Source organism: Colossoma macropomum, unplaced genomic scaffold (genome assembly GCF_904425465.1).
Source record: "Colossoma macropomum unplaced genomic scaffold, Colossoma_macropomum, whole genome shotgun sequence".
Classification (NCBI taxonomy): domain Eukaryota; kingdom Metazoa; phylum Chordata; class Actinopteri; order Characiformes; family Serrasalmidae; genus Colossoma; species Colossoma macropomum.
Genome location: NW_023494784.1, coordinates 20,016,776 through 20,043,484, shown reverse-complemented (window position 1 = coordinate 20,043,484; position 26,709 = coordinate 20,016,776). Strand labels below are relative to the sequence as shown.

General features: G+C 38.9%; 1 protein-coding gene across 1 annotated transcript in view; it reads right to left on the bottom strand.

The window, feature by feature from the left end:
- Nucleotides 1-26,709, bottom strand: part of lrp1bb (low density lipoprotein receptor-related protein 1Bb) — a 401,537-nt gene that overhangs the window by 209,145 nt on the left and 165,683 nt on the right. Inside the window, exons 6-11 of the mRNA XM_036590747.1 lie at nucleotides 25,639-25,896; nucleotides 22,745-22,907; nucleotides 8,895-9,117; nucleotides 3,626-3,812; nucleotides 3,257-3,400; nucleotides 1,423-1,659 (exon numbers count right to left, since the gene is read on the bottom strand). Coding sequence (XP_036446640.1) covers nucleotides 1,423-1,659; nucleotides 3,257-3,400; nucleotides 3,626-3,812; nucleotides 8,895-9,117; nucleotides 22,745-22,907; nucleotides 25,639-25,896 — 1,212 coding nt within the window. The remainder of the gene's footprint in view (nucleotides 1-1,422; nucleotides 1,660-3,256; nucleotides 3,401-3,625; nucleotides 3,813-8,894; nucleotides 9,118-22,744; nucleotides 22,908-25,638; nucleotides 25,897-26,709) is intronic.

Here is a 26,709-nt window from a genome sequence, read left to right as displayed (position 1 = left end):
CAGCTTTCACAGAACAGGTTTGATTCTAAAAGATGGTGCTCTGTTGACACAAATTCAGATGACAGTAAGCCAAAACTGAACCTGTTCAGTGGTGTTTGGGAGAGCGCTTCGCTAGCAGGTCAAACATGCTACTCCAGAACACAGGCTTGGCTGAGCTAACTAACTAAAATGACACCTGTTTAGAGGACAGTGCATCCGTTTAGAGGTTAGAGCAAAGTTGTGTGACTGTGTGTTGGCGTGAAAGATGAACTTGAACACATTCCGTAATGTGCAGAGAATATGTGGTTCTTATACATGTAGCTCTATGCTGTGGCTGTGCTGCTGTCACACTGGTTTTCCTGGCTCTGGTTTTACCCTTTTTCTGTTAGCGCCACCTATCTGTGATCTCCCACACAACCAATCAGTGAGCTCCTCTAAAATATATCTGGGTGGAATGTGTTTACTTATCCGCTCAGACAGAGAATATAAATTTGATGTCCTTATTTTGAAACACCATCATTATTTTTAAATAGCGTTTTATTTTTACATACTGCAGTAAACCATATTACAGTTACACAACACGAAACAACACATTATAATGTGAGGCTTTAACCTCTTATTGACCGGGGTATATTTTGTTTTTTCCATCTGAATTTACATGACCAAATCGTAAGGCAAATTATTCAGTAACTGCATGAAATAAATGTACATTTTTATTATTTTTATTTATTTATTTTTTGTAAAAGCTCCCCTCAAATTAACAGAACATGTGTTTTATGATCATACACATATTGCTATATGCTTACAATTTACTGCTGAAAGCCAAAAATCTTAGACACTCTTTGTATTTTTTTTTAAATAATTTTTACAGAGCAGATCACTGAAGAGATGCCATGTGTTTATAGTTTATAGCCCAGATTTGTGGAAAAATGGGTCAACTTTCAGTAGACAAAAAATTGTGCGTTCAGCTTCTTCTATTATAAGGGTTTAAAATTACATTACCCATCTATTTGATTGGAATGAAGACAGTTACAGCTGTCATATGACACCCACTTTTTGAATGTAGCTTATGAAATATGAAAGTTATGAGGAAAATGACATAGTCTATTTTGGAACCATCGGTGGTCCCAAGGAGTTGAAAAAGTTAAATATGTGTTTGCACATAATAAAAGACAAAATCTGGGCACATTTTAAAGAAAACTCTCCCAAATGTCAAAGTGTAATTCAAACACCAATTACATTAGCACAGCTATTAATGTAAGTACTAACTGAACTACTGACTGAGCTGTTGCTGTTGTAATATTTTTATTAATGTGAGAAATATGCGCACATTTTAGTCAAGGAAACTGGATGTATTACATTTTTTTAATGGTTGCTGTTGTATTAGCACTGCATCAGTGAAATGCAAAATGCAGGAAGTAGGAAAGAAAGCATAGTAATCACCATCTTTAAGAATCGTCTCCCGGCTGCTTCCATCAGTCTTCTGGCGTCCTATCAAGAAACTTGTGGTATCCGCAAAGTATATATATCCAGTTTCAGCATGGTAGTCCAGTGCCCGTGGATTCACCAAGTCCTCGACTGGGACCATGTGTTCATTGCTGGACTTAACGTTTATATCCAGGCCACGGATTATTCCAGGACGGCCCTTTCCGTAGAAGAGGAAGAGGTCATTCTTGGGCTCTGCAATGGTAAAGACAGCAAAAGATAGGTCAAACAGCAGTTGTTTATTATTTTACAAGGCTTTAAAATTGCTATGTGCAGTTAAAACGCCATGTGTGCAACATCTAGGGACACTTAAAAAGGTGACCTCTAATGCTGCTTTGCAACTGAATATATAACTTAATGATCTCCAAAGGCACACTCAAGCAATAAGCTTGGCAGCCTCACCAAGTCAGAGAAATGAATGGAACAATCAGGACCACTTAGCGTCCCCGGGCAGGATTTGTCTTGATCAAGTAGATTCATTCATTTGTCTCCAGCAATGTTATTTTTGTTAATTGAGACTCTGCTTAAACAATAAATCCCCTGTTGTCAGATTAACACTGAGACACAAAAAAGTGACAATGATCAATGGGTTCCCAACCAAACCATTACAAATAAGACTCTTGTTGCTGAAGAACAATATATATGTAGAGAGAAAGTGGACAATGAATATGATGGTAGGCTCTAATGCTGGCCTTGGAGAGGGGGCAGGGGTGTCTGTGAGCATGGAGGTGGGTGGGGTGTGCATGTAGAAATAGCAGGGGTGTAGAAAGGCTTTCCCTCACTGTCAGCCTTTCCTTTCCCATAGAGACTCAGTGGGTGCGGGTGAGACCACACAAGTATCACTTCAATTTATCATTCTGGGAGCAGAAGCTACGCTACCTTGAAGACAATTAAGTGCTTTGAGACCCAGTTATCACACAACACGGTGACTGCGTGCGGAAGGCAGGCAGTCATTTAGCATAGCGTCTCGTTAGAGCAGGGAGAGGAAGATAGGGAGGCAGGTGTCTAAAGAACATCTGGACATAAATATAAATCAAACACGTCACAGAAGGCAGCGCTTTCTTCATTACTGCTGGTGCATCACACGGCACTCTGATAGGCATTATTAATCGACCCCAGATTTTCACTGTCAGCTACAAAATGTCAATTGACCACCAGGGGCTACAGATGCAGGGCAGAGTTAAAATGATATTATCCCTCGTCTAATGAATCATGCCTATAGCTAGTCAATAACATAATAGCACAAGATCATTCCGAAGCACAGCAATCTTTGTTAAGTGTTCATCTTCATCTCCGTCAGCCAGAATCAGTGCCAAGATGCACTACCTACGTAGTGAGCCACTTAATCTTCCGACTTGAGAGTGTAGCAACCTACATGACTCAGTTTTCTGCTTTGATATGCTGATGAGAGAGAAAACACACTGTATACACAGTCTCATTTCCATTCCTGCAAATAATTCCCTGCTCTTAGGATCAGGCCTGAAATGAACGTGACTACATGTTTTATGGCATTCATATATATATATATATATATATATATATATATATATATATATATATATATGCAAATATATGGTAAATTTTATATATATATATATGGTGGTCCTGACCATTGAAGAACAGGGTGAAAGGGGGCTAACCAACTATGCAGAGAAACAGATGGACTACAGCCCTATATAATAAGTGGAGCTGATATAATTGACAATGAGTGTAGAAACAAAAATATGTTTCTAATAAAGTGCTCTGTGAGTGTGTGTGTGTGAGTATATTGTATACTGAGAAATGTACTGACTTTTGCAGGACTGTCCGTCATTTCCCAGACTAAAGCCTGTACGACAGCGGCAGCTCCTGGATTTGTAGCTCCCACTGAGCAGGCAGAGGTGGGCGCATCCCCCTGCTTTGCCGTAGGGGTTAACCTCACATGCATGGCCCCTGACTGAGGAGAGGACATTCATATCACACACACCATCCATCAACCAGCACATATACACTGGTAAGAAGGGATCAATATGAAGGTCATGTTCTTCACAGGTTTAGTTTTCATGTGTTATATATTTCAGTTAAAGTGACATCACAAGCAAGCACAGAGAAAAAGTGATGCACAATAGCAAGTGCAAAGAAAAGCCCATCAAATCACAAAAAACAATCCATCGCGCTTTACCTTTCGGTTGAGTGAGTTTGTGGTAAACACGTATTGCCCTGGAATTCCCCATGCTGGTTAGCATCTCCGGGTCTGTGACATTAAACCGATTTATCCGTAACACATCCACCGCAGCGTCACCGAGGGATTCCGAGCGAGTCGCATACAAGTAGTCCTCAAAGACAGCTAATCCATGCAGGTAGGCCACCTAGAACAAAGAGCATTGACCATCTCAGGCTAATTAAAAAAAACAGAATCTACTTACCAGGTAAAAAGGAAGCATACTCACTCAAAAACCCAAAACCTGCAGTTGACAAATGTCACAGTGCCTTCACAGGCAGCACTTTACTGGACATACCCAGAAGCAGCATGCAACTCTGTACAAAACAGTTAATCACAAATTGCATCAGCCTTGCTGGCCCAAATCTGTCTGGTCTTCATGTACCATGTGCTGGCATCCACCCGTAAAAGCATAAGTTTGGTGGAAACATATTTAAACAATTTTTCCCCTTACTTCAGATGTAGTCTGTCAGGCCAGACATGTTAGGTGTCTGAGGTTAACTTCTTTAGTTTTGCACTGGGGCTACAAGGCTAGCAAACAAATGTTAGCAGTTCATGGCCAGCCATTAGCACTGTGCAAACTGGATGCCTGAATTAGGACACACTTGCCTCAAACCATGTCAAGTTGTCAAGTAATCTCAGATAGTCTTGCTTATGTTGTTTCTGAGTCTGTGTGACATAAAGAGAACATAAGAATGTACAAAAGCATCTCACAATAGTGGTCTTTTAAATTATAGGGCCTGACAAAATATTGGGTTTCGGGCCGGGTTTGGGATGATTTTTCACATGCAATATGAGTCTCAGGTCGGCCTCAGATCTGTTTTCTAATGATTATTTTTATATAAGGTAGATTTGTTTTATTTGAAGGAATATGCCTACATGAATTTGGCACACAGTTTTACACAGTTTCTCTCTTGCAAGTTCTCTCTCTCTACAGCCTACATCAGAGAAGAGTGGATGCTGTTGTCTGCTCTGATTGTCAATTTTTCAAAAATATATTGATAATAAATACCAGTAAGCTGGCAGTATACTTCATACCTTTTACAGTAGCAGCAGCCATATTGAAGCCTGAATTTTGTTTGCACTTCTGTCCATTTTTAAAGAAGCAAACTTCAAAATATGTCTTGGTTGACTGATTACATTTAGGGTGGAAAATTGGAAAATTGTGTTGAAGTTTTAACAAAACTAATGCTTTAAATGATATGAGCTGTAGCTGAAGCCTGAAAAGAGATGCAGCCTTTCAGGCAGGCTGAATGTATATGAACAATGTCAGTGTGCATTCAGCAGAGTGGGCTAAGGCAGAGCGTGTTTCTCTGGAAACATCCAGTCCGTTTGCAGCCTGACTGTGCCCACACGCTACATCTCTACACGTGAACGTCCTCTGACGAGAAGAGACAGGGACAAGTGAACTCTGCCCACAGACACACACACAGGCACACACGCACACAAACACACACAGGCACACACAGATCCACCAGGCTTTCCCTGAACCCTGAGGACACCAAGCACCATAGCCCAGGCACGAAGCCTCACACACTCAACTAAAGAAACCCACATAGGAGATTGTAGTTTTCTTTTTTTTCCTTTAAAGGTTGAGTTCACACTGAGGCAAAACTACCTGTGAAGGGGAAAATTTGATGTTAAACGGAAGAAAAAGCAGGACTATACACGGATACTCAAGTACTTGGTTAACTGTTCAAATGTCAGTATTTGAAAGCTGCCCTCACTTTTCAGATACTTGTTTGGTTTCATCACAGGAAGACAGGGAAAATACACAGACAAGAAAATGAATTAAAATGCTGCTTTTATGTTTTTAGCAATATTGAAAAATGTAAGGGGTTTTCTCACATTTGTGACTGAGAAGACAGATGTACTGTGGCTTTATTGCTAACTAGGCTAACTGGTCTAGCTGATGTTAGCTAGTTCCAGAAACAGTGGACCCTGCTGGAAAAACCAGCACATTCCATGCTGGTCTAAGCTGGTCTATGCTGGGCTATGGTGGTGTTGTGCTTTTCTTGTGGTGGTTTAGCTGGTCACCCAGCATGGTCTTGCTGGTTGACCAGCATACCAGCATCCAAAACACAACATATGCTGGTTTTCCTGGTGATCAGTGATGCTAGTCTATGCTGGATTTTCTAGGATATAAATATCTGAAAAAGTAACATGTTGGCACGTGGTCTACTGCGGAGAAAAGACCACATGTAACATGACTGGTCCTCATCACCATATTACACTCATACTGTTTTAGGTCAGGGGTGCCCAGTCCTGGTCCTGGAGTTCTACCACCCTGCACGGTTTAGCTCCAGCCCTAATCAAACACACCTGTTCCAGGTAATGAAGGCTTTCAGGGGCATCTGAGTATTAAAGCCAGGTGTGTTGGATCTGAACTCCCCAGGGTGGTAGATCTCCATGATCAGGAATGGGCACCCCTGTTTTAGCTCAACTGAAGAGGCAGCCTCCATTTCATCCAGCATGAAAACTACCAATTTTCCTAGTTTTTTTTTTTAATAATAAAACTTTTTCAAAAGTGTTCCTCTGATTGCTGTTAAACCTTCATGCTACTCATTTTTTAAGCCTTTTAACATCACACCTATCTCCTAAAAAAGTAATCCTCCAGACATGCCTTAATTTCCGTCAATTTCCTCCCCTGTGGTTAACCAGATATCCTGTCATTAACTCTTGCGGACACTCGAACATCAAAATAAGTTGGAATGCACATCCCTAATGAAGATTTTCTCTTTCTCTAACTACTTTCATGTTATTCTGTGAACTCTGCTGCCATAACAGGCTGTAAGTGGCTTTTAGCACATTGTCAAACTCTTAAAACTTTGCCTAATGATTTCAATGCATAAAGATTAATAATGTTCCTTTGTTTCATTAAGTCAGTATGTGGGTTTATTATAATTGAAAACAACAAAAATTAGCATGGGAGAGTAAAATCTGAATCACAAAGAGGGGTGGAAAGGTGCTTAAGTATGGTGCGATGAAGCAGCGAGAATGCTTTTGGAGAACAATGAGGTCGCGGGGGGAACCACAGCTCCGGAGGAAGCTGAACACTGCCTTCATTGGCTGTGGAAATAAAACGTGTTAGCAATTCCTCCAAAGCATGTCGGGAGCCTATATTTATGGACACCATTAAGCTGAGCACACCTGCACCCGTACAGTGATCCAACCCTCTTTGTGCATGCCCTTCTCCCCTCTCACACAATGAGAGACCCATCGGGTTGCTTTGCCGAGGTCGTCTTTTGAATAATAATAATCCCTAATTATCGGTCTCATAAGTGCACTTCAGGTAAAATATTCTAATGGTGAATCCATTTCACACAATCTAGTCTCTAGTCTGTATATTCATTTAGGCTAATTAATCCTTGAATGTGTCTGTGAAATCAGCGCTCAAAGGAAGCCATGCAGATACAGTAGCTGCTGGGAATAAATGCCATAATCATCATTAACTCTAAAATGCATCCTTACTCTGCACCTGCCCTCTTTGCAAAAGTAGAGGTCCTGTTACATGAAGTTGCAGTCATGCTCTATAATTTTTGATGTTCTTTTTCATATTAGCTGTATGACACAGGCTCATTTCAGTTTCAATTCTATTTCTCATAATAATTTTCATCATGTAATTTTTTTTTTCTTAACCAATTTTTCCCTCCAATGTAGCCCTTGTTTCTAAATATTTGTCTTATTTTGAAGTCATAGTCTGTCCTTTACAAAATGGCTAACAGCCCAATTAGCTGCCGAAATACTAATAATTTCCCCAAAGCTAACATTAGTAAACCTTACCCAAGGTTAGTTTTCAATCACAATGGGTCTACTTTTGCCTGAAATCATATTAGCATGACTGTGACTGATTGCAGGAGACTCTAACATAGAAACATCCTGGTAAAAAAGTATACATATACGCCCGACTACACCACTGGTGTGAAAGACTAAACGTCTCAAAGAATACACCAGTTGAATTCTTAGATTTCTCGGAAACAAAGGGAGTAGTTCTTGGCTGCATTAGAATATGCTTAACATGCTTGGAGGAGAACACTAACTGTCAACTGTGCTTTGTTAACTCACAGATGCCTGAGTTGGTCAGCATCCTTTTAAGTAATGCAGGGGGCCAATCCAGAGAAAACAAGGCCAATTATCTTTTTTGGACTCTTGGTCACTGATGGCTGTGGTATTGGCAGGGATTAAACCAACGGTATGGCCAACTCTATGTTTGTACCTGTTAGGAGCGAAACATATTATGTAATTTTATACACATTTTTTGTCACTCATAGTATATCAGAACAACCAGAAATTTGGTTGAAAGTGTGTATTCTAACCTTTCAATTGATATCACGTTTGTGCTTGGAAGTACAAGATGAGATATTATATTAAGACTTGAATCTAATGAAAGTCTCACAGCAAGAAGAACCAGGGTTCAATTTCCCAGCCGGGCGACCAGAGTCCTGTGGAGACTACAGGACAGGCTCCAGAACCCCCCCGCCTCGTGACCCAGGAGGATAAGCAGCTTAGAGAGTGACTGAATCTGATGACAAGTTAGTACTGTTCATGCATCCTTTACATTTTTGCGATGTGTTTGTGAATTCTTGACACTGAAATAAACTGAAAAAGTATAGCACAGATACAGTGCAACTGGAACGTAAATGTAACTCATTCTTCAACTTACTCAGTAAAATACATAATCACGTAGTTATATTTGAATAATACAGCAAAATGAAAAAAATAAACCCTCAGCTTCTAAGGGTAAAGCACAGAGAGAACAAAAAGTAATTCAGGCTTCAAGCACGTTCTTTTTACTGACTACTTTGACCCGCATTCATAGCTTTTCTATGAATCTGAGCAGGCGTTCTGCCCTTTCTTTCAGCTTTATGGTAAATCAAATGAAAAAGTCACTATCTTTGTTCTACAATGACCCTTCAAGAAGATACATCAATATACCAACGCATTACCATTTCTCCTCACACTAAAGTTGTGAAACAAGTGAACTATGACATTATTGTTCATGATCTTCTGTAAATGCAATAACCTTCAAAAAGGTATAAAAAAAAAATGAAAGCAGCACGGTGCTGGCAACACTTTAAAGAAAAATAATCCTGTATCTCACCATGCTCATTCACTGCCATGTAACTAGTGCTTTTAAGCCACCCACATATTGTAACACGACTCAAACTAATCGGTAGCACAACAAAGTAGAGACTTGTCTTTCCAACTCAGCAGGATATGCGGCACTCACTTGACTCCCTTGGATGATGGTGTGTCTGTTCTTGCCATTGTAATCCACAACCTCAATGTAATCCAGATATGCGTCTGCCCAGTAAACCAGCTTCTTCACCAGGTCCAGTGCCACTGTGGCTGGCTGCTCAATCTTATAATCCACAAGCCGGGTTCGATTTGTGCCATCCATGTTGCAGCGCTCCAGTTTGGCCACATTTCCATAGTCGGTAAAGAAGAGCATCCTGAAACAGAATGAGCACATTTAATTAATATGTGAATTTCTAGCCTAGATTACCAGGCTAACAGCATCTGCTCTTCTCCAGTATCCATTTGGCAGAACATAGACTTAATGGCCTCTCTGAGTCAAACTTCTTTCTTAATAGCCCAGTTACGGCTGTATATTAGGGCTGTATATCTGATAATATGCAGCAGTTCAAAACTAGAGGTATGAGATTTATAACTGATACTTCCATGCCAGAATCAAAACCAGTGGAAATGACAAACATAACTACATGAATTAAATGCTTTCATTTATTTAATTTGTGATCAAAACAGACATTAAGTACAAGTTATTCATTTTCAGGAGATCATATATCTCATAAGATATAAGATAATCCAATTGCTTAATGAAGGAGAAAGCCAAAAAATAAGGAAAATAATGGGAGTTTCCAAAACTAATTCAAGTTCAATAAATTACTAAACGATGCAGAGAAAATGGAACTACAAACAACCATGCATGACCTGGTAGACACCAAACCTGTCACATCAGATAGACAGTGCTTAAAGCTTTCATCTTTGAGAGAGAGGAGAAAATCAAGCTCCACTCTTGCTTCTTGTCCATCCTTACACTGTGAGAAGAAAACTTAACACTATGAGTCTGAAAGGATGTGTGTCTGTCAAGAAGCTGTTACTGAGAAAAGGAAAAAGAAAATTTGCTAATCAAACAAAGCTGATGATGTTCTCAGAACAATGAACTGACCACCGCAGAGTCCAGACCTTAATATCACTGAATGTGTTTGGATTACTTGGATTGTGAGAAGCAAAAAATTCAACCAACTTCTAAAACTGAACTTACTTGAAAAAATATTCCTGCAGATTTCTGTGGGCTAAGGTCTCCTAGCCATGTGCTTTTGTTTGTTCTGGTTTCCTTTCTCCTATCAAGCTCCACCTCTTTATTCACACACTTTAGCTGTGCTGAATTGGTTTCCCCTACCAGGTCTCATCTGTCTCATCTGTTCCTTGTTTCAGTGCATATACACCTCTGTGTTGTCTCTAGTCCTTTGTTGTGCATTGACCTGACATGTTCATGTTGTCCTGCATTTCTCAGTGTTTTATTTACATTTCTTGTTCTGTGGATTTCTTCATCAGTTTTCTATTGTTTCTCACTCTCTCTATTTACAAGACTGTAGTTCTACTCATTGGTTTGTGTTTTATTAATTTATTCAGTACTTTATTTTCAGTTTGTAGTGTGTTCACTTCTACCTGTTTTCCATTGTATTTAATTATTTCCCCACCCCCCAAACACACACACTGAAAAATGAATAACTTCTACTAAATGGCCATTATGACAGAAAATTAAATAAAAGGAGGGTGGTCTTTGACTTTTGCAATGTACAACAAATTATAATCTAATTATATTGATCATATCTTTGTTATGCTGTACTTTAATTAAATAAATAAATTAAAAAAAAACGAATTAAACAAAAATTGGCCTTATTTCAATGAGCATAATGTAAATAAAGCAGTGATCAACTTGTCATTTGGCTCTAACATAAAGAACAATTCAACAATGCATGCAGGTGCTCAAACTCTGGCAATAAAGCAACATTAGGAGTCTGAAAACCAAACGCTGAACCGCTGCTCCACAAGGGCCTGAGACTCTCAACACAAATTTAATTAGCAGTTTAAACGAGAGATTCGGAATGGAAGCAGTTCAGCCTAACCAAACATTCCCACAGTGCTTAATTGTACCCAATAAATAAACACAGAACACGACAAAGATGAAAAGCTTCACCATGTTCAACAGATTTTATCGCTGGGCTTTTTTTACTTTCAACAGTTCTCTACTCCTCAGCATTCTCTACAGCTTCATTTTGCTTTTAGCCTCCGAGTTGTTTCTTTTCTTCCCTTGAGGACTAAATTCATGAAGCTCATTAAATGGTACAAATGCTAACCTTTGGTCAGTCTGAACATTAAAGAAGAGACAGCAGCTTCGTTCTTCTCCACCTATAACCCTCCTACTCTTCTGCCTCACCACTTTACGTTTGTTAAATGTGCAGAAACAATGAAAAACCATCAATAGTGCCTGCAGCGCTACTATAACCTAGAAAAAGAATGTATCTGTGTCAAATCTAAAGCATAGGTAGAACGGTCAGTACTGTGTTTCCAAACATTGTAAAGCTTCTGTTCATACTTAAAAGAAATGATTTGGAAAAAATCTAATTTACACCATTTGCCTCTTACCCTAGATGTACTCGATCAGCCAAGACGTCTGATATCCAAATTTAGCTTTTTCAGTTCAGCACTGGATCTTAAAGGCTAACGTTGCTAACAAACACTAAAAGTCAATAGATACTAGGGGTGCGGGAAAAAATCGATTCTTAGATGCATCGCGATGCAGACGTGAACGATTCTGAATCGATCCACAAACGTCAAAAATCGATTTTCTAAATATTTAATTTGTAACATAATGTTGACGGAACGCAAAAGGCGGAACTTGGAAGTGGGAAAGTGCAGCGCCCGGACAGTCTGTGACGGCACACAACAAAAACACCACTGGATGAGCGAGAAATCCGACCGGGTCCCTCTGCATTAAAGCCAGGTTAGATCAGGAGTCACAACCCAAATGTTAAGAAGAGCCATTTTGTCCTTTCAACAAAAATCAAACCAGCTTGGGAGCCACAACATTTAATGTCCAGTATGTCTCAGTATGTGATAATGTCCTAGTATAGGCTAAATAATACAAACGAAAACGCAGATTTACTTCGCTCTGCTTTACGCTTCAGCTATAGCTGCTTTCCTCCTAAAAAACTTTTCCTCAGAAGTAGATCAGTTAAATGTCTCTCATCGTTCGACTGTTTTCCGAGGCTGAAGTCGCTTCTTATTCTCCAGCTTCTTGTTCGAATTTACCCGTTCCACCTTAAATTCTAACTGAGGTGGAACGGGAGAATTCGAAAGAGAAGAGACTTCATCTTCGCAACCGTTTAGTGTTTGACAGTCTCTCGTTGCAGATTTAACGTACCAGGAAACCAACTGCGCTGCTTATGAATGCGAATAACGCATCGCTGCTATGTGACCTGCAGTTCTCAGTCATTGCGAAACAGGGCTTTCGCGCTATGTTGCACACGACCCGTCTCAAAGACATTTTACTGACACAGCGATCTCTCTAGTGATTAGCTGCCTCACCACAAGCATTTCAATGCATAAATGTCCTGACATGTTGTGCAAATAACAAATAAACTTGAACTCGAAACTTGAGCTCACACAGTGAGAAAATGCTATATAGAAAAAAAAAGATGCATCGAGATGCATCGATAATCGTTTTATAATCGCATTGCAGCCCTCTGAATCGTAATTGAATCGAATCGTGAGGTGCCTAAAGATTCCCACCCTTAATAGACACCAAAATTGTTTCCGTAAATGCATCCCTGAATCTCAACCCAGGTCTTGATTAAGGTTGCACAGATTTGTCAGTGTTGTTTAGAGGAGTGTTTCTCAACACTGGTCCACCACTCTACACTTTTTAGTGTTTTCCCTGCTCCCAGCACACCTGATCCAACTAATCAGCTCATTAATAACCCCTTAACTTAAGAAATGAAGTGTAGCTAAACAGTGTGGTTGGCATTTCAGACAACAGGTGTTGTGCCGTATTCCAACTCCCATTTGCATGCACACACATCATGCAGGCATATGGATGCTGCCTATTACATTCATGACTTCTGTTATTTCTTATTATATGCCCATGTGACATGCTTGCACATGAATGTGGGTCAGATTTTGGCACAACATTCTCGTTGTTTAAAGTGGCTGCCTGCAGTGGTCAACTACAGGGTGAAGTCCTTTCTATAGTTCACAGTAAATCATAACGTGTCTTGAACCACATCAAGTCTGTGTGACCTTCATGAAGAGCTGGATGTGGTTTGAGAGAGGTTTTGGGGATGTGTTTATGGAAAAGATGTGGCTGTCTATTGACTTCTTGTGACTGTTAGCAATATTAGCCTTCTAGCTCTAGTGCTAAACCAAAGAAAAAAACAAGACAGCAGAAAAGCAGTCAGTCTAATGCTAAAAATCCTGGCTGTGAGCAAACTTGCAGGCTAGCCTGAATTACTTAAGGCCCCTGGGCTGCAGCCTAGATAAGCCCGCGCATTAAATCGCCCATAACTACATGTGGGGTATGTGCCCAATGTACTACGGTATGTTCATCGCAAATTAGATTTTTCAATGATCCATTTATTTAAAGGTAAAGTCTATTGCATGAATGAGCAAAATTAACAGTGTCTGATATCAGCTTCTAATTTAATGTGTGCAATCAAGTCATAGTAAATGGACAATGCTCTGTATATGTAACAGTAAATCTGATTTTACAGTGTTACATAAAATAAACCACAATTCATTTTAAAATACAAAGAAAGCACCTCAGTAATATATGTTTCAGTCTGTAAATAATGCAAATAAACAGTATGATTTACATGCCATTTTCCATAGTCTCTATAGCTAAAAGCTGCTGAAACTGCTGAGAATATGACTATATAGAATTTGCTGAGAAGATAGTTTGCTAAGCAGCAGAGTTTTAAGCTGGCACCAGGGCTGCACAACAATTTATCTAAAAGCACTTCCTGAGTAGAGTAAAGTCTTTATGTAAACACACTCTTTCCTCTAATATTACAAAAAGCATCTGATGCTGCTCGTGTACGAAGCCTGCATACGCTCAACTGATGACAGGAGACACCAAGGCAGCAGCGAGCACTTAATCTATGGACGTCAAACAGAGATAGAGATATGGTGGCTTTTGAATCGGTGTTAAGACCAGGCTGACAAATCTTCTCTGTCAGCCAGCACAGCTCTCTCTCTCTCTGAACAGGTGTAATATCTACCTGGAATACAAATGCCACATTTCAGACATGCAGGTGCTGCTGAATCAGTGCTTAAAGATTCAAGCAACATATCAATGTCAAAAACAGCATGGTTGAAAAGGCGATAAGGTATAGTCCAATATCTCTCTCTCTCCCTCTCTTTTTTTCTGATGCAATATGCAGGTGAAAGCTGTCAAGCAGAGACCCCAGAGAAATCACAGAAATATCCAAATATATCCTTATAACACTATGAGAAAATGTAGTCTATTAGCTAGACCCATATGTGTGAGTATGAATCTTAAGGTCTAGTTAAAGTCACCAGACTGTAAAAAAAATGTAAAGCAATTTCACCACTAATTTACTACTTATTTACAATACTCAAAATTTATTATGAAAATACAATACTTTACTATATTTCTAAATACTGTATTTGTACAGTATTTCCCTGTAGCGTGCACCCGTAGGTGTCTGAGAGCCCTCAGTTTTGCCACATTAGGTAAAGACAAAGGCAAATGCAACAAATACATCGAGCTAGCTTCCCAGTGCAGTGCTTCAAGGTTAATGCATACTGTTACACAGTTAAAAAGAAATGATCACACTATTTTTCACAACAGTGTACTACTATTTATCAACCATACCATGAAAGAATGTCACACTACTGCAGTTACATGCACTTTTTTTAATATATATATATATACACACATACATATACATACATACATACATACATACATATATATATATATATACACACACACACACACACACACACACACAATATTGTCGCTGTCCAAAGAAAACCATGTATCTAAATTTTTTCGATTTGTAATTAACATCATTTCGACACACCAGCTGTCCTTTTTGATGATAAATGGACCAAGAGAAATACTCTAAAATCACTTGGAATAAAATCTCTTTACACTGACTTACATTGAAAGGTAAGAGCGTCTTTGCCCTCTCCTGTAAAGTTACTATTTTCTAGACACTCATTCTTCTTTGGACAGCAATGATATATATACCTGTAAAAACCTGTATTCTGAATACTGCCTTAACAAAATGTAGCCTGGATTGAATACAGACACCTCACATCTGTATTCTAAATAGGTATTCCATTATATCCCAACCCTGTTTAAAACATTATGGAATTAACTAGTTAACTGAAGCACAAAACACCACCATGGTTGAAATGTAAACTCAGTAAATGACTGTAAAAAAACTACACTCAGATGTATGTTTGGGGGAGGAATGATATGCTGTAATAATATCTCTGATGAAAGAAACTGAAGATTAAAACATAAAAGCAAATTAACATAACTACCAAAACCACAAGGGACGCTGGGAAGCTCCACCACAGTGCTACAATATTCAGAGACAGGCTGCTCAAGACTGCACAAATTTCCAAAATGCTTGCAAATAACAGCTAATTACAATAAAATCTGACTTATTAACTTCTTTAACAAGAATCTCCTAACCTGTATCTTCCAGAATGCACCATGTTTTTTTTTGTTTTTTTTAAATCTGCCATAAAGTAGATTACTGCCCTGTTTCTGCTGTAAATTTAAAATAAATTTACAGTGTATCCGTAGTGACTGCCACCAAGATTAATTTGCTGACGCCACTGGATATACAGCACACAGCATCTGCTCAGACATTAATAACAAACAGAACAGCTATGAATCATTATAATCAGCTGTATTTATAATCCAAGGACATGAAATGGCCATTACCACTTTACATACGAGGCAGCGGTCGTGAATTATAATTCTGAATCATACACTCTAGAGTATAAACTCTGCTGTGTCTGAATCAGAAAGGACCCAATCGCAGAAGACAAGGACACAGAAGTGGATGCAGGAATATCTGCATGAAAATAATAAAGAACATGCTTATTGAATGGAATTTAAACACCAGCAGTCTACGTCATGGAAAAAAACTAGCAGTGCCCTGGAAAATACATATATTCAGAAACAATTCTAGCACCACTGAATGGCATCTAGCGTTATACCCACCAGGGCAGCGTATTGGGTGCAAGTTCTTAATGCATATTCAGAATTTTTGTAGTGTAGATGAGTGTCACATGTTCGGAGAATGCAGTAAAAATAAACATTACCTTTTGCAAAGTAAAAACAGTTCAGTTAAACCAGATTATACTTTGAAAGTTAACTGAGTTACTGTCTTCAAATGAAGTATTTGAAGTAGTTTCCTATAACTGATTTTGTGCATTAAGCACACCAGCACTGCTCCTGAAACATTCATTATGAAGAATAAATGGTAGCTAACGATGGTGTTTCACTATTAGTCTCACTTTTCTTGTGTTACAGATTGTACTTGGGATGTTAAAAGAACAGCAGATTTTATTGTACATGTGGAAATAGGAGTTTTGTTTACATGTGGAAATAGTTGACAAGTGACAGTGGACAATATGTTAACAATCTATATTAACAATCTAAATATTATTGTTTTTTGAAAAATATTTGCCCATTTTTAATTCAATGCCAACAACACGTTCCAAAAAAGTCAGAACGGAGGCAACAAAATGCTGCTAAAGTTGTGTAATGCTAAAAAAACACTGCATTGGCTCAGGAACACTTCTGAAAACCACCGTCTGTGAACACAGTTTGTCGGCGCTTCCACAAATGCAAGTTAAAAATCTAAAATGCAAAGACGAAACCACTTTTAAACAGCATCCAGAAACGCCGCCACCTTCTTTGGGCCTGAGCTCATTTAAAATGGACTGAGGGGAAGTGGAAAAGTGTCCTGTGGTCCGACAAATCAACATTTGAAATTCTTTTTGGAAATCATGGACGCTGTGTCCTCCGGGCTAAAGACCACTCAGCTTAATATCAGTGCATAGTTAAAAAGCCAGTATTCATGATGGTATAGGGGTGCATTAGTGCACATGGCATGGGTGACATGCACTTCTGTGAAGGCACCATTAATACTGAACAATATCTTGTTATATGTTTTGTCTTTTTCAGAGAAGGCAATATTTAGGTTATTTCAGCAAGACAATGTCAAACCACATTTTGCATGTATTACCACAACATGGCTCCATACTAAAAGAGTCTGTGTGCTAAGCGTTCTGCACAGTGCCCCAACTTTTTTGGAAATGGGGTTGTAGTTCAATGAGAATGTCTATACAAAATTTCCAATAGCAGATGCTATTTCAGTCCAAACTTGTATCGTCTTTGATTGGGGTTTGCTCAACTTTGCAGTCATACTTTCAAGGGTCAAGTGTAAAAATCCAAAATTTCTGTATATTAAAATAAGTAATAAACCATGAATGAATGATGATGGCAACAAGCTAATTAAAAAGTTCTGTTCAAGGCCCACTCCAGTTTGAATGCTTCAAATCTGTTGAATCAAATCTAGACTTTGAATCCAAGTTTTTGGTTCTGGAATTTGCATTCAGTGACAGTTTACTGAGCTGTTCACATAACTGGCCATTTAGCATTATACCCACCAGTAATTACAAAGTTCAGGACCACAAACTGGATTCAAGGTCCAAATTTGAAAACCTCTGCTTTACACTGTTCATTCTCGGTTGCATGCACAACGTGACGAAAATTTTGTCAGCAAAAAATGGGATGTAGAAATGCATACTGTATCATGAAAGGGATTTCAGAAAGTCTGAGAGTTTCTGAGCAATTGATCTTCCTTTGCCAGGTCGTGCTGTTTTCAAAAGACACTCACATTCACAAACAATCTTGAAATTCTAACTTCAATTCAAATTAGGTCTGACCCTGCAGTTCGATCCAGGCTTAAGAGTGAATGAAAGCAGATCTGTATTTTCTCTGTGCCCTTAAACCTCAGGAACTATGGTACATTCAGTGCATGCACTGCAAATGCAGACATATTTCTTTTCGACAATAATCAAAGTACACTGAAGGAAATGAGGCGAAAATGTCTGTCATTCCTCCACCAAGACAGATTACCAAACAAACCGAGACTGGAGAGACTGCGCATGTATCAAGATCGCCACATGGCTCCGCTTTCATTTCTCTCCAAATCAAATTTCAGTCACATTCTCTTCAGTTAAAATGGCAAAACATCTCTCTCGTCATCTCGCGCTGCATTTGTTTCGAGGAAGTTAGGCTGAACTATCTGAAGTGGGGTTAAACAAAGTTTATCCCCATTCTTATTCCCTGACTGGAATTTTCATTTCGAATTTAAAGACAATACATTCCATCAGAGCTTCCCAGCAGCAATGTTGAGGAGCAACATTTCTCTGAGGAACATTCTTCATTGAAGAAAGTAAGAAAAATAACAAAAAAAACAGAGTAACAAACCAGTGATTCTTCAGCTCGTCCCGTAAGCACCACACCCCATGCCGAGCGTCCATCAAAAACCATACCAATTTCTTTTGTTTCTGTGCCACGTTGCTCCAGGCTTAGAGACCTCCTCTGCTCTCTCTGGCTCTTTCTCACACATGCAGCTGTGTCTTGCAACTTGCCAATTAGAGAAAGTGCAGCAAAGGAAGTGCAAAATGGGCTGTTTCACTGTATGGACCATGTACACCCAGACCTGCACGCTTTCATCTACACAGGAACTGCAGACTGGGCCACTGCACTGCCAGTCTCCAAACTCACTGCTATTAACACAGAGCATACAGCAGAAGCTGCCTGGAGACCATTGAGGAGTGCATGAGAGAGAGAGAGAGAGAGAGTCATCATGAATGGAAATCCTTACGGATTACGTTCACATAAAACCCACTAGACCTAATAAATACCATGTCATAAAGTAAGCATTTCTGCTGCTAAAATATTATGCTCATTACCAAATGCATTAAAAAGACACAAAAAGGTAATCCCCAGTGAATAGAGGAGGACTGCCTCTGTGCTTGTTCGATAGAGGTATAACAGGGTAAGCAAAAACCCTTTGCAGAACAGGATTTTCCCCATTCAGGATAAGAGTGCAGAGAGAATAAGAAGCACCAGCAGACCAGTGCCTGCATTCATGAAGCAACTTAAAGGAGACGAGGAGAAGAGGAATTACTAACCTTTAAAAGGACACTTCCACGTTTTGAAAATGAATCCCTTTTTTTCTACTTTCGCACCTTAAAATCCGGGATTCATCACTTTCTCTGTATTCTCACAGCAGAGCCACTTAGCTTTGCATACTGTATGGAAGTCTATAGGAACTCACAGCTAGCACTACACACTTGAAAAGATGGTTCTTCAATGGTTCTTTAGTAAAGACAACGGTTCTATTTAGAACCCTCAGTTCTATATAGAAGGATTTCATGCTGGTTCTTTTTATGGCGAAATGGTTCTTCAGATTGACAGAGAGTGTGTTGTACATGGTCCTGTACAGCACCTGTATATAAAAGGTTTCTTCTACTGGCACAAGCTTGACATTTTAACAACAGCAGGACCCTTATTGGTGCTATGTAGAGCCATTTTCAAGAGATAGGTATAGAACCACACACAACACATCCTCCATCAATCTGAAGAAATATTTTACCTTGCCAAGAACCATTTAAGCATGAAATGGTCCTATATGAAACTCATTCAAGGGTTCTTTAGTAAAGGCAATGATTCTAGTTAGAACCATGAGTTCTATATAGAACCATTTCATCCTAGTTTTTGTATGGTGAAATGGTTCTTCAGATTGATGAAGAATGTGTTGTAGTTGTTTCTATATAGCACCAAAAACAGTTCTTCTATTGGTACAAGCTTGACATCATAACAATAGCAGAACCCTTTTTGGAGCTGTGTAGAATCCTTTTCTAAAAGGTTCTTTATAGAGCCACACACACATTCTCCATTAATCTGAAGAACTACTCCACTATGCAAAGAGCCATCTAAGCATGAAACAGTTATATACGGAACTCATGCTTCTAAAAAGAATCATTCCATTTACTAAAGAACCCTTGAAAAACTCTCTGAGTGTACACTACTGTTCAAAAACTTTCCAGTACAAAGCATTCTGGATGTTAATTTTTATGATAACCTTCAAAACATTCTCAATGTTGTATAGTTTTCTCAGTTCTTGTTTCTGGACACATTAAAATTTCTTCATTCTTACAACTTCCTACAAATGTGTGGAAGCCTATGAAGAGTATTAATATCATATTAGAATCATTTTATACATGTGTCTTCAACAAACTGGTTTCAGCATAGAAAATTCAGCATTAAAAACAGCGATTCCAAACTTTTGAACGGTACTGCGTGTTTTTGAAATTGAAGGTATCAAAAAATGTTCTTTGGAGCGATGTTATAGAACAGGGTGGGGAACTGGGGGCTGGAGTCTAGCACAAGCCAAGTTTCCATCCAGCCGTCTAATTAAATTAAAATGAGTAACTGATTTGAGAAGACGTCATCAGAATAAGGCTGAGTTTCAACCAGCTCTGTTCACTGTGAGAAAAAAGGGTACTGCACAGGTAAAATTTAGTCCCCAGAGTAAATGCATCTTCAAGGGTACAACATGGTCCTCATGGTCCAATTGTATAACTTATGTTTTAAAGGGAAGCCACATTCATTTTCCCAGGGAAAAGTGTATATTTGTAGATTTTCTCATTATAACATTTCTAAATAGAACAGTAAAAGCGTGTAGCCTGTAGTCAAGTCAATATAACCTAAAAATATAACCACAATGGAATATGGCACAAATATTTTTCCTGAAAAAAGATACTGAACACCTTTGAGGGTACCACCCCAGAGACAGTGTTCATACCCTGAATGGTGAGAAGAGAATAAAACTCTCCATGTTACATTCATAAAAACACTTCTGAGAAATATGGAGTGAATTTCTCATTGGTGCTTGGTTAATTCGCAAGAGTGCAGCAACGGAAAACATAAAAATAACGACATGTCCATAAAGAGTCTGTTTATCATTTAATATCACAGCTAGTTTTTTTTCTTTGATATTATAAGAGTATGTTTCATTTATTTTTGTAAGTTCGCTGGTGCCTGGCAAATTCTATTCTATTCTATGGTAATTTATCACAATTCTTTTCTACCGGCCAAGCGAACATACAAACTTTTAAGAAAATTCCGGCAATTTTATTGAGTGTTTGCTGATTCTATTAAGTCTTTTTTATTTAATATGGCAAAATACACATAATAATACATGGATGGAAACCCATTTAACTTATTTGAATCAGGTCTGTTTGAGCTGGAAAATCATCAAACTGTGCAGAAATTTGAACCTCCAGAACTGGTGCCCCCAGTCCTTCAATAGAGGGACCACTTTTGGTTACCTAAGAAGCCTTTCAATGGACGGTTCTTTAAAGAGCCATTTTTGTGAACGAGACGTGCAAGTGTGGATAAAAAAAAAATTTCCACAAGAGCTCCACAAAATTTAGAGGCTCTACACCAATTAAGGGTTTTTCCTAGAACCATCTAAGCCATGACCCACTGAGGAAGCAGTATTTTTAGAGTGTATGTTACTTCTTCAATAAAATAATTGGTCCTTCATCTTTGAGGATGCACAGCTGTGGAGGGATATGGCTTCGTAACTATTTTTCTACTGAACTAGCCACTTAGGTTCTTCTTGGTCTAAGGGTTTTTGTGCTTGTGCAAAGCTCCTCAAATGACGATAGAACTGCAGGGAGCAGTGAAAACACTTCCTAGATCAACACTCTTTCCTCTGAGATGCTTTGTGTGTTCTTGAGACTTCTAAGAGAAGAAGTGCTGTTTCTGGTTTGCTTTGTAGTCTCCCGAGATCGGCTAAGCTGGAACTCGAAACGGGATCAGTGCTGATGGTCTAAGAGTCTTTATGAATGCTCCTTCAGACCTCCTGTCCACACTTCACTGAACGGAAAGCACTTACCAATACAATGATTAGTTATAAAACTGCTGAATTGAACAAAGAGTACAAGCTGCAAGATTCAGAACAAGTTTGCATTGTAAATATATTAATGAGTTTTCAACGTTGCATATTTATATCTGTTGTAATCCGCGCTTCGAGTTCTTCGCTGAAGCATCTCGTGAAAATTTAAACTGATTTTAGACTGTGTTTCAGGCCACTGAAAAGGGGGAGGACAAAAAGATGCCAAGAGCACAACAGTTGCCAGTTATTTTAACATCAGTGTTTTTGCAGCAAGCAACAACAAAGAGGCAAGAGCAAGCAAGACATGCATTCACTCCAAGGCTGGAGCACTTTCACTGGCGGCCTCAGCTCCCTCTCTCTCTCCCTCATCTTCACTGTAGCCTTAAACGTTGGTGCTAAGATTCGGCTTTACTTTAGGGAGCCTCATTAAAAACCTGCACCGAGTCTCCGTGCTCTGTCTGTCCTTGTGCTCTCATGAATATAATGGTACCCACACTGTGTTGAGCTCCTAGTTTCAGCTCACTGGGAATATTACCACTGAGCCCCCTTTTAGCTGCTGATAACTGGAATAATCACGCTGCCGTTCCCTCCTCTGAGGAGCCTTTGTGTTCCTTCAGTCATTTCTTTCCAAACATCTCCACAATTACCACTCAATGCAAAGATTCCACGGGCCTGTTTCAGGAGTGCATTTCTGCTGTCAGAACAAAACAGAAAAATTCCACAAAGTCGGATTCTGCAGGGGCGTTTTATACCATGGGATGCAGGATAAATCACAGCATACTAATGCAACTCCTGTCAGGAGGAGCTGCTGCGAAATTGCACAGGCAGACACGTTCACAGAGAAGAGCAAATATTTAGCGCAGGGATTGCTGCATTCACGGCACATTTGTATAAATGTTTAAAGACTTGGAATCAAGGGCCATGTGTGAGTTTAAACATTTAGACAGTTAATAATTAGCATCACGGGGGCTCAGAATGGCACTGCTTTGTTGCATCCGACACAGCTCATGCATATTTCACTCACCCCATGAGAGGATCCACAGCTATTCCTTTAGGATTCGACAGGTCCAGATCTATTATGGTGACGCAAGTGTCTCCATTCCGGCTGCAAACGAATATCCTGGCGCTCGCTCTGTCCACAAAGTAGAAGTTTCCAGTGAGCCAGTCAATTGCCATTTGCTCAACATCTACAAGAAAATAGAGAAAGACATTGAAGTAATGCATTTAATGAAGCACATGCCATGGGTGTGACAACACTAAGACTTGCTTCACTAGAGGTGGGAGAAAAATCAATATAGCAAAGTATTGCAATACTTTGGATTAGAAAAAATAGTACTGATGCACAGAAGTTCAAATATAGGGTTGTCTACTCTGAAAATTACATGTTTTGTTGATTTTGTATGTGAAAATCCTCTGCAGGGAACAAAGTTAATGCGGCATTTGTGCAAATTTAAGTGCACTTTCCATTTATTTGCTGAATTTAACGTACTGAAAGGTGCCATAACTTTCTCACAGGCCATAATTTGTTTTTTTACTACATATTAAATTTAGCAAATAAACAAAGCAAGTAATTTGCATTAAAATGTGAAAGAGTGTTTGTTCTGTATTGTATGTATTATTTTCACAAAACATTGGCTAGGTGTGCCCAAACTTTTGCATACATACATACTTTTGAATTTGCCCTAAATCCATAAATCCTAAATCCTGGATGTTTCCTGCCAGTTAGTTCCATATGACTGCTTTTAAATGCTTGAAATACATACATACACATATATATATATAAATACATACACATATATACGTATATATATATATATGTGTATATACATTACAATTTATCACACAATATATTACAATTTATCACACATATATCAACATATTCTCGATACTTACAAATCTTTAAAAAAAACATGATAAAATCACATCATGGCTCAATTATTAAGATGATATCATATTGTGGGGCATCTACTACTTCCCAGGCCTATGTCTCACTATCAGAAAGTGCATAACTGGAGCGGAAAAATAATCAGAAACTGACACTGAATTATATCTGGTAAATCTCAAAGAGACAAGTGCAATGCTGTCTCACGAGCTTTTGGAATGACTCATCTGCCAAGGGAGACCCATGATCTCATCAAACATCCGACATAATGGCAACTCATCATGACCAGCCAGGTGCAAACAATTACCATGTGCCAGTAAAACAAATCTACTCATGAATAGACAAAATTGTAGCCTCCAATGTACAGGTTCCAATTTCCATAGGTTACAGTGGAGCTCTTTGAGTGGGCTGGTTGAGTAGGACTCAGGTGGCAATCTGCCACAGGAAATACAGCAATGATTTGAACAGATTCAAACAGACCTCCTGCGTCACATTTCCAAATATCAAAACTGAGTTTACATTAATATTTCATTCACTCTGCTTTAGAGCCACAGAGGGGGCTTTGTGCCAACTGCACCAAATACTTTCTAAGACAATGGATGCAACACCTGCAGAGATCTTGGGTGATGATTCTGTGAAGAGTTTCAGACTGAAAATGAATACAACATAATACTGAGGTTGTAAAGAAAATATCTTTTCATATATGTCACTTAAAAGTAACATAATTTACTTTGAACTCGAATGTATAGACTATACATTCACATCTGTTTGGTTATGCTCCAGAAGCATAAAATGTGGGTTTATTTTAGATCTACAACTTATGGCCAAAGTATGCAACATCCCTCCTAATTACTGAGTACAGGTGTTTCAGCCACACCCATCGCTAACAGGCGTGTAAAATCAAACACATAGCCATGCAGTTTCTACAGTCAAACATTCGCAGCACTGTCATAAGACGCTACCTTTTCCATCCTTGTTAGTTTGTGAAATTTCTACCTTGCTAGATCTGCCCAGGTCAACTGTAAGTGCTATTATTGTGAAATGGAAGCAACTAGGAGCAACAACAGCTCAGCCACAAAGTGGTAGACCACACAAATTCAGAGCGTGGGCGCTGAGTGCTGAAGTGCGTTGCGTGTAAAAAGGCCCTTTAATTCAAGTGGAGGGTAATGTTAATGCTAAAGCATACAAAGAGATTTTAGACAATTCCATGCTTCTAATTTTGCGGTGACAGTTTGGGGAAGGCCCTTTCCTGTTCCAGCACTATTGTGCCACTCTGAACCAAGCACGATTCATAAAGACATGGTTTGACGAGTCTGATATGGAAGAACTCCAATGGCCTGCACAGAACCCTGACCTCAACCCCACTGAACACCTTTGGGATGAATTGGAACGTCAACTGCAAGCCAGACCTCCCATCCAACATCACTGCCTGACCTCGCAAAAGCTCTTTTGAATAAATGGGCACAAATTCCCACAGACACACTTCAAAATCTTGTGAAAAGCCATTTCAGAGGAGTGCAGGCTGTTACAGCTGCAAAGAAGGGAGCACCTCTATATTAATACCGATGGTTTTGGGGCAGGATGTCCAATAAGTTGTGTGCAATGGTCAGGAGTCCACATACTTTGTCATATAATGAATATAATAAACAGTAAGCATTATTTATCAGAGATCGTTCAACGAATAAAAAAGAAATAGTTACTCTGAGGGAATTATATAGAAAATCTACTGTGCTTTAGAATGAATCACTCTGAAGAATACAATGATCTATATGCACCAGCAAGCCTGAAATATACAGCATCTGTACTAAACATTCAAATGCACCCAATGAAAGAGTGCATTTGAAGTTGAATATTCAATAAACATTATGTGCAGAAAGGTTAAATGTTTCTGAAGCTTGTTCAATCATACGAACACGATTGCTTTATCATAAATTTAATACCATAAAAAACATCTTTATTCCTACTACTTTGGTCTGGAAGGTTCTCTAAAACTTTGTTTAGTATTAGTGGATTCACAATTACAACCAATAACTTACTGTGAAGACTCTGCACCGTCTTTATTTCTCGCTCTTTGGAAAAGCCGCTTGGTTTCCTCATCTTGGCACACCAGAGCTGTCCAGCGGACTCGGAGGATGTGACCCAGCATGCTGAATCCTCATTGTGGTAGAAGTCCAAGGCATGGGTCCCATTTGAGTCCAGGAGTTTCAGAGTCTGCACACTGGATCCATTTAGAGCTGTGATTACAATATTATCCAGGCTTCCAATCAGCAGAGCTGCGGGGCTCTCACCAGGCTCTAAAATAAAAAGAAGGGGGAAATGGTGACAAGTCAGCATGAAGCCAGAAATTTTCCAGGCATGTGAAGTATTCAGTGTGGTGAGATATTTCAGGGTTGAGCTGTGGAGTGAGAACAGAGAGTAGGAACAACATTTTGCTGGTAATAACACTTCAGTTATTCAATCTTCAGTTGCCAGTGGTAATTGCTTAGTTAATTGCTAATTATAAAAATTACTGTGAAAATTTCCCATTGTTTTAGGCTGGAAGCGAAGCTGTGGATGGGGCTTGTTTAAACGACAAAGTCTGACAAAGATTTTAGAACAAAGTGTCCAATCATCTGCTGTGTTTACAGCCACAATGCATCACTCACTTATGACTCATGGTTAAAATGACTGTGTATTAGAATGACAAAGTCTAAGCTAAAATTGCCTGATTTAGTGCACAGATTTAGAATTCACTTCTTTTGTGTGAAAGATTCAGGAGATCATGATTAAATTTGTTCATACAGTACTGTGCAAAATTCAGTTTCATTTATTTATATATAAATAAAGGAGATTCGTTAAGACAATGTATGATATATACATTATATCCTAGTCTGTGTGTGTTTGCTGCTGTGTCAAATTCTGACAGGCATAGAAACAGAATGTATCGTCACAGTATGCACTATGAGTGCAAACAAAAATACTGTGCAATAGCAACAAAATAGAGATTCAAGAGTCCTTAAAATATACATGTATATATGTATCACATGCAAAGTGTACATTTACAGTATAAAAGTGAGACATTGAAACAGCCAGTGTATTCAGGTTTTGACTGTAAAATAAATGAATGA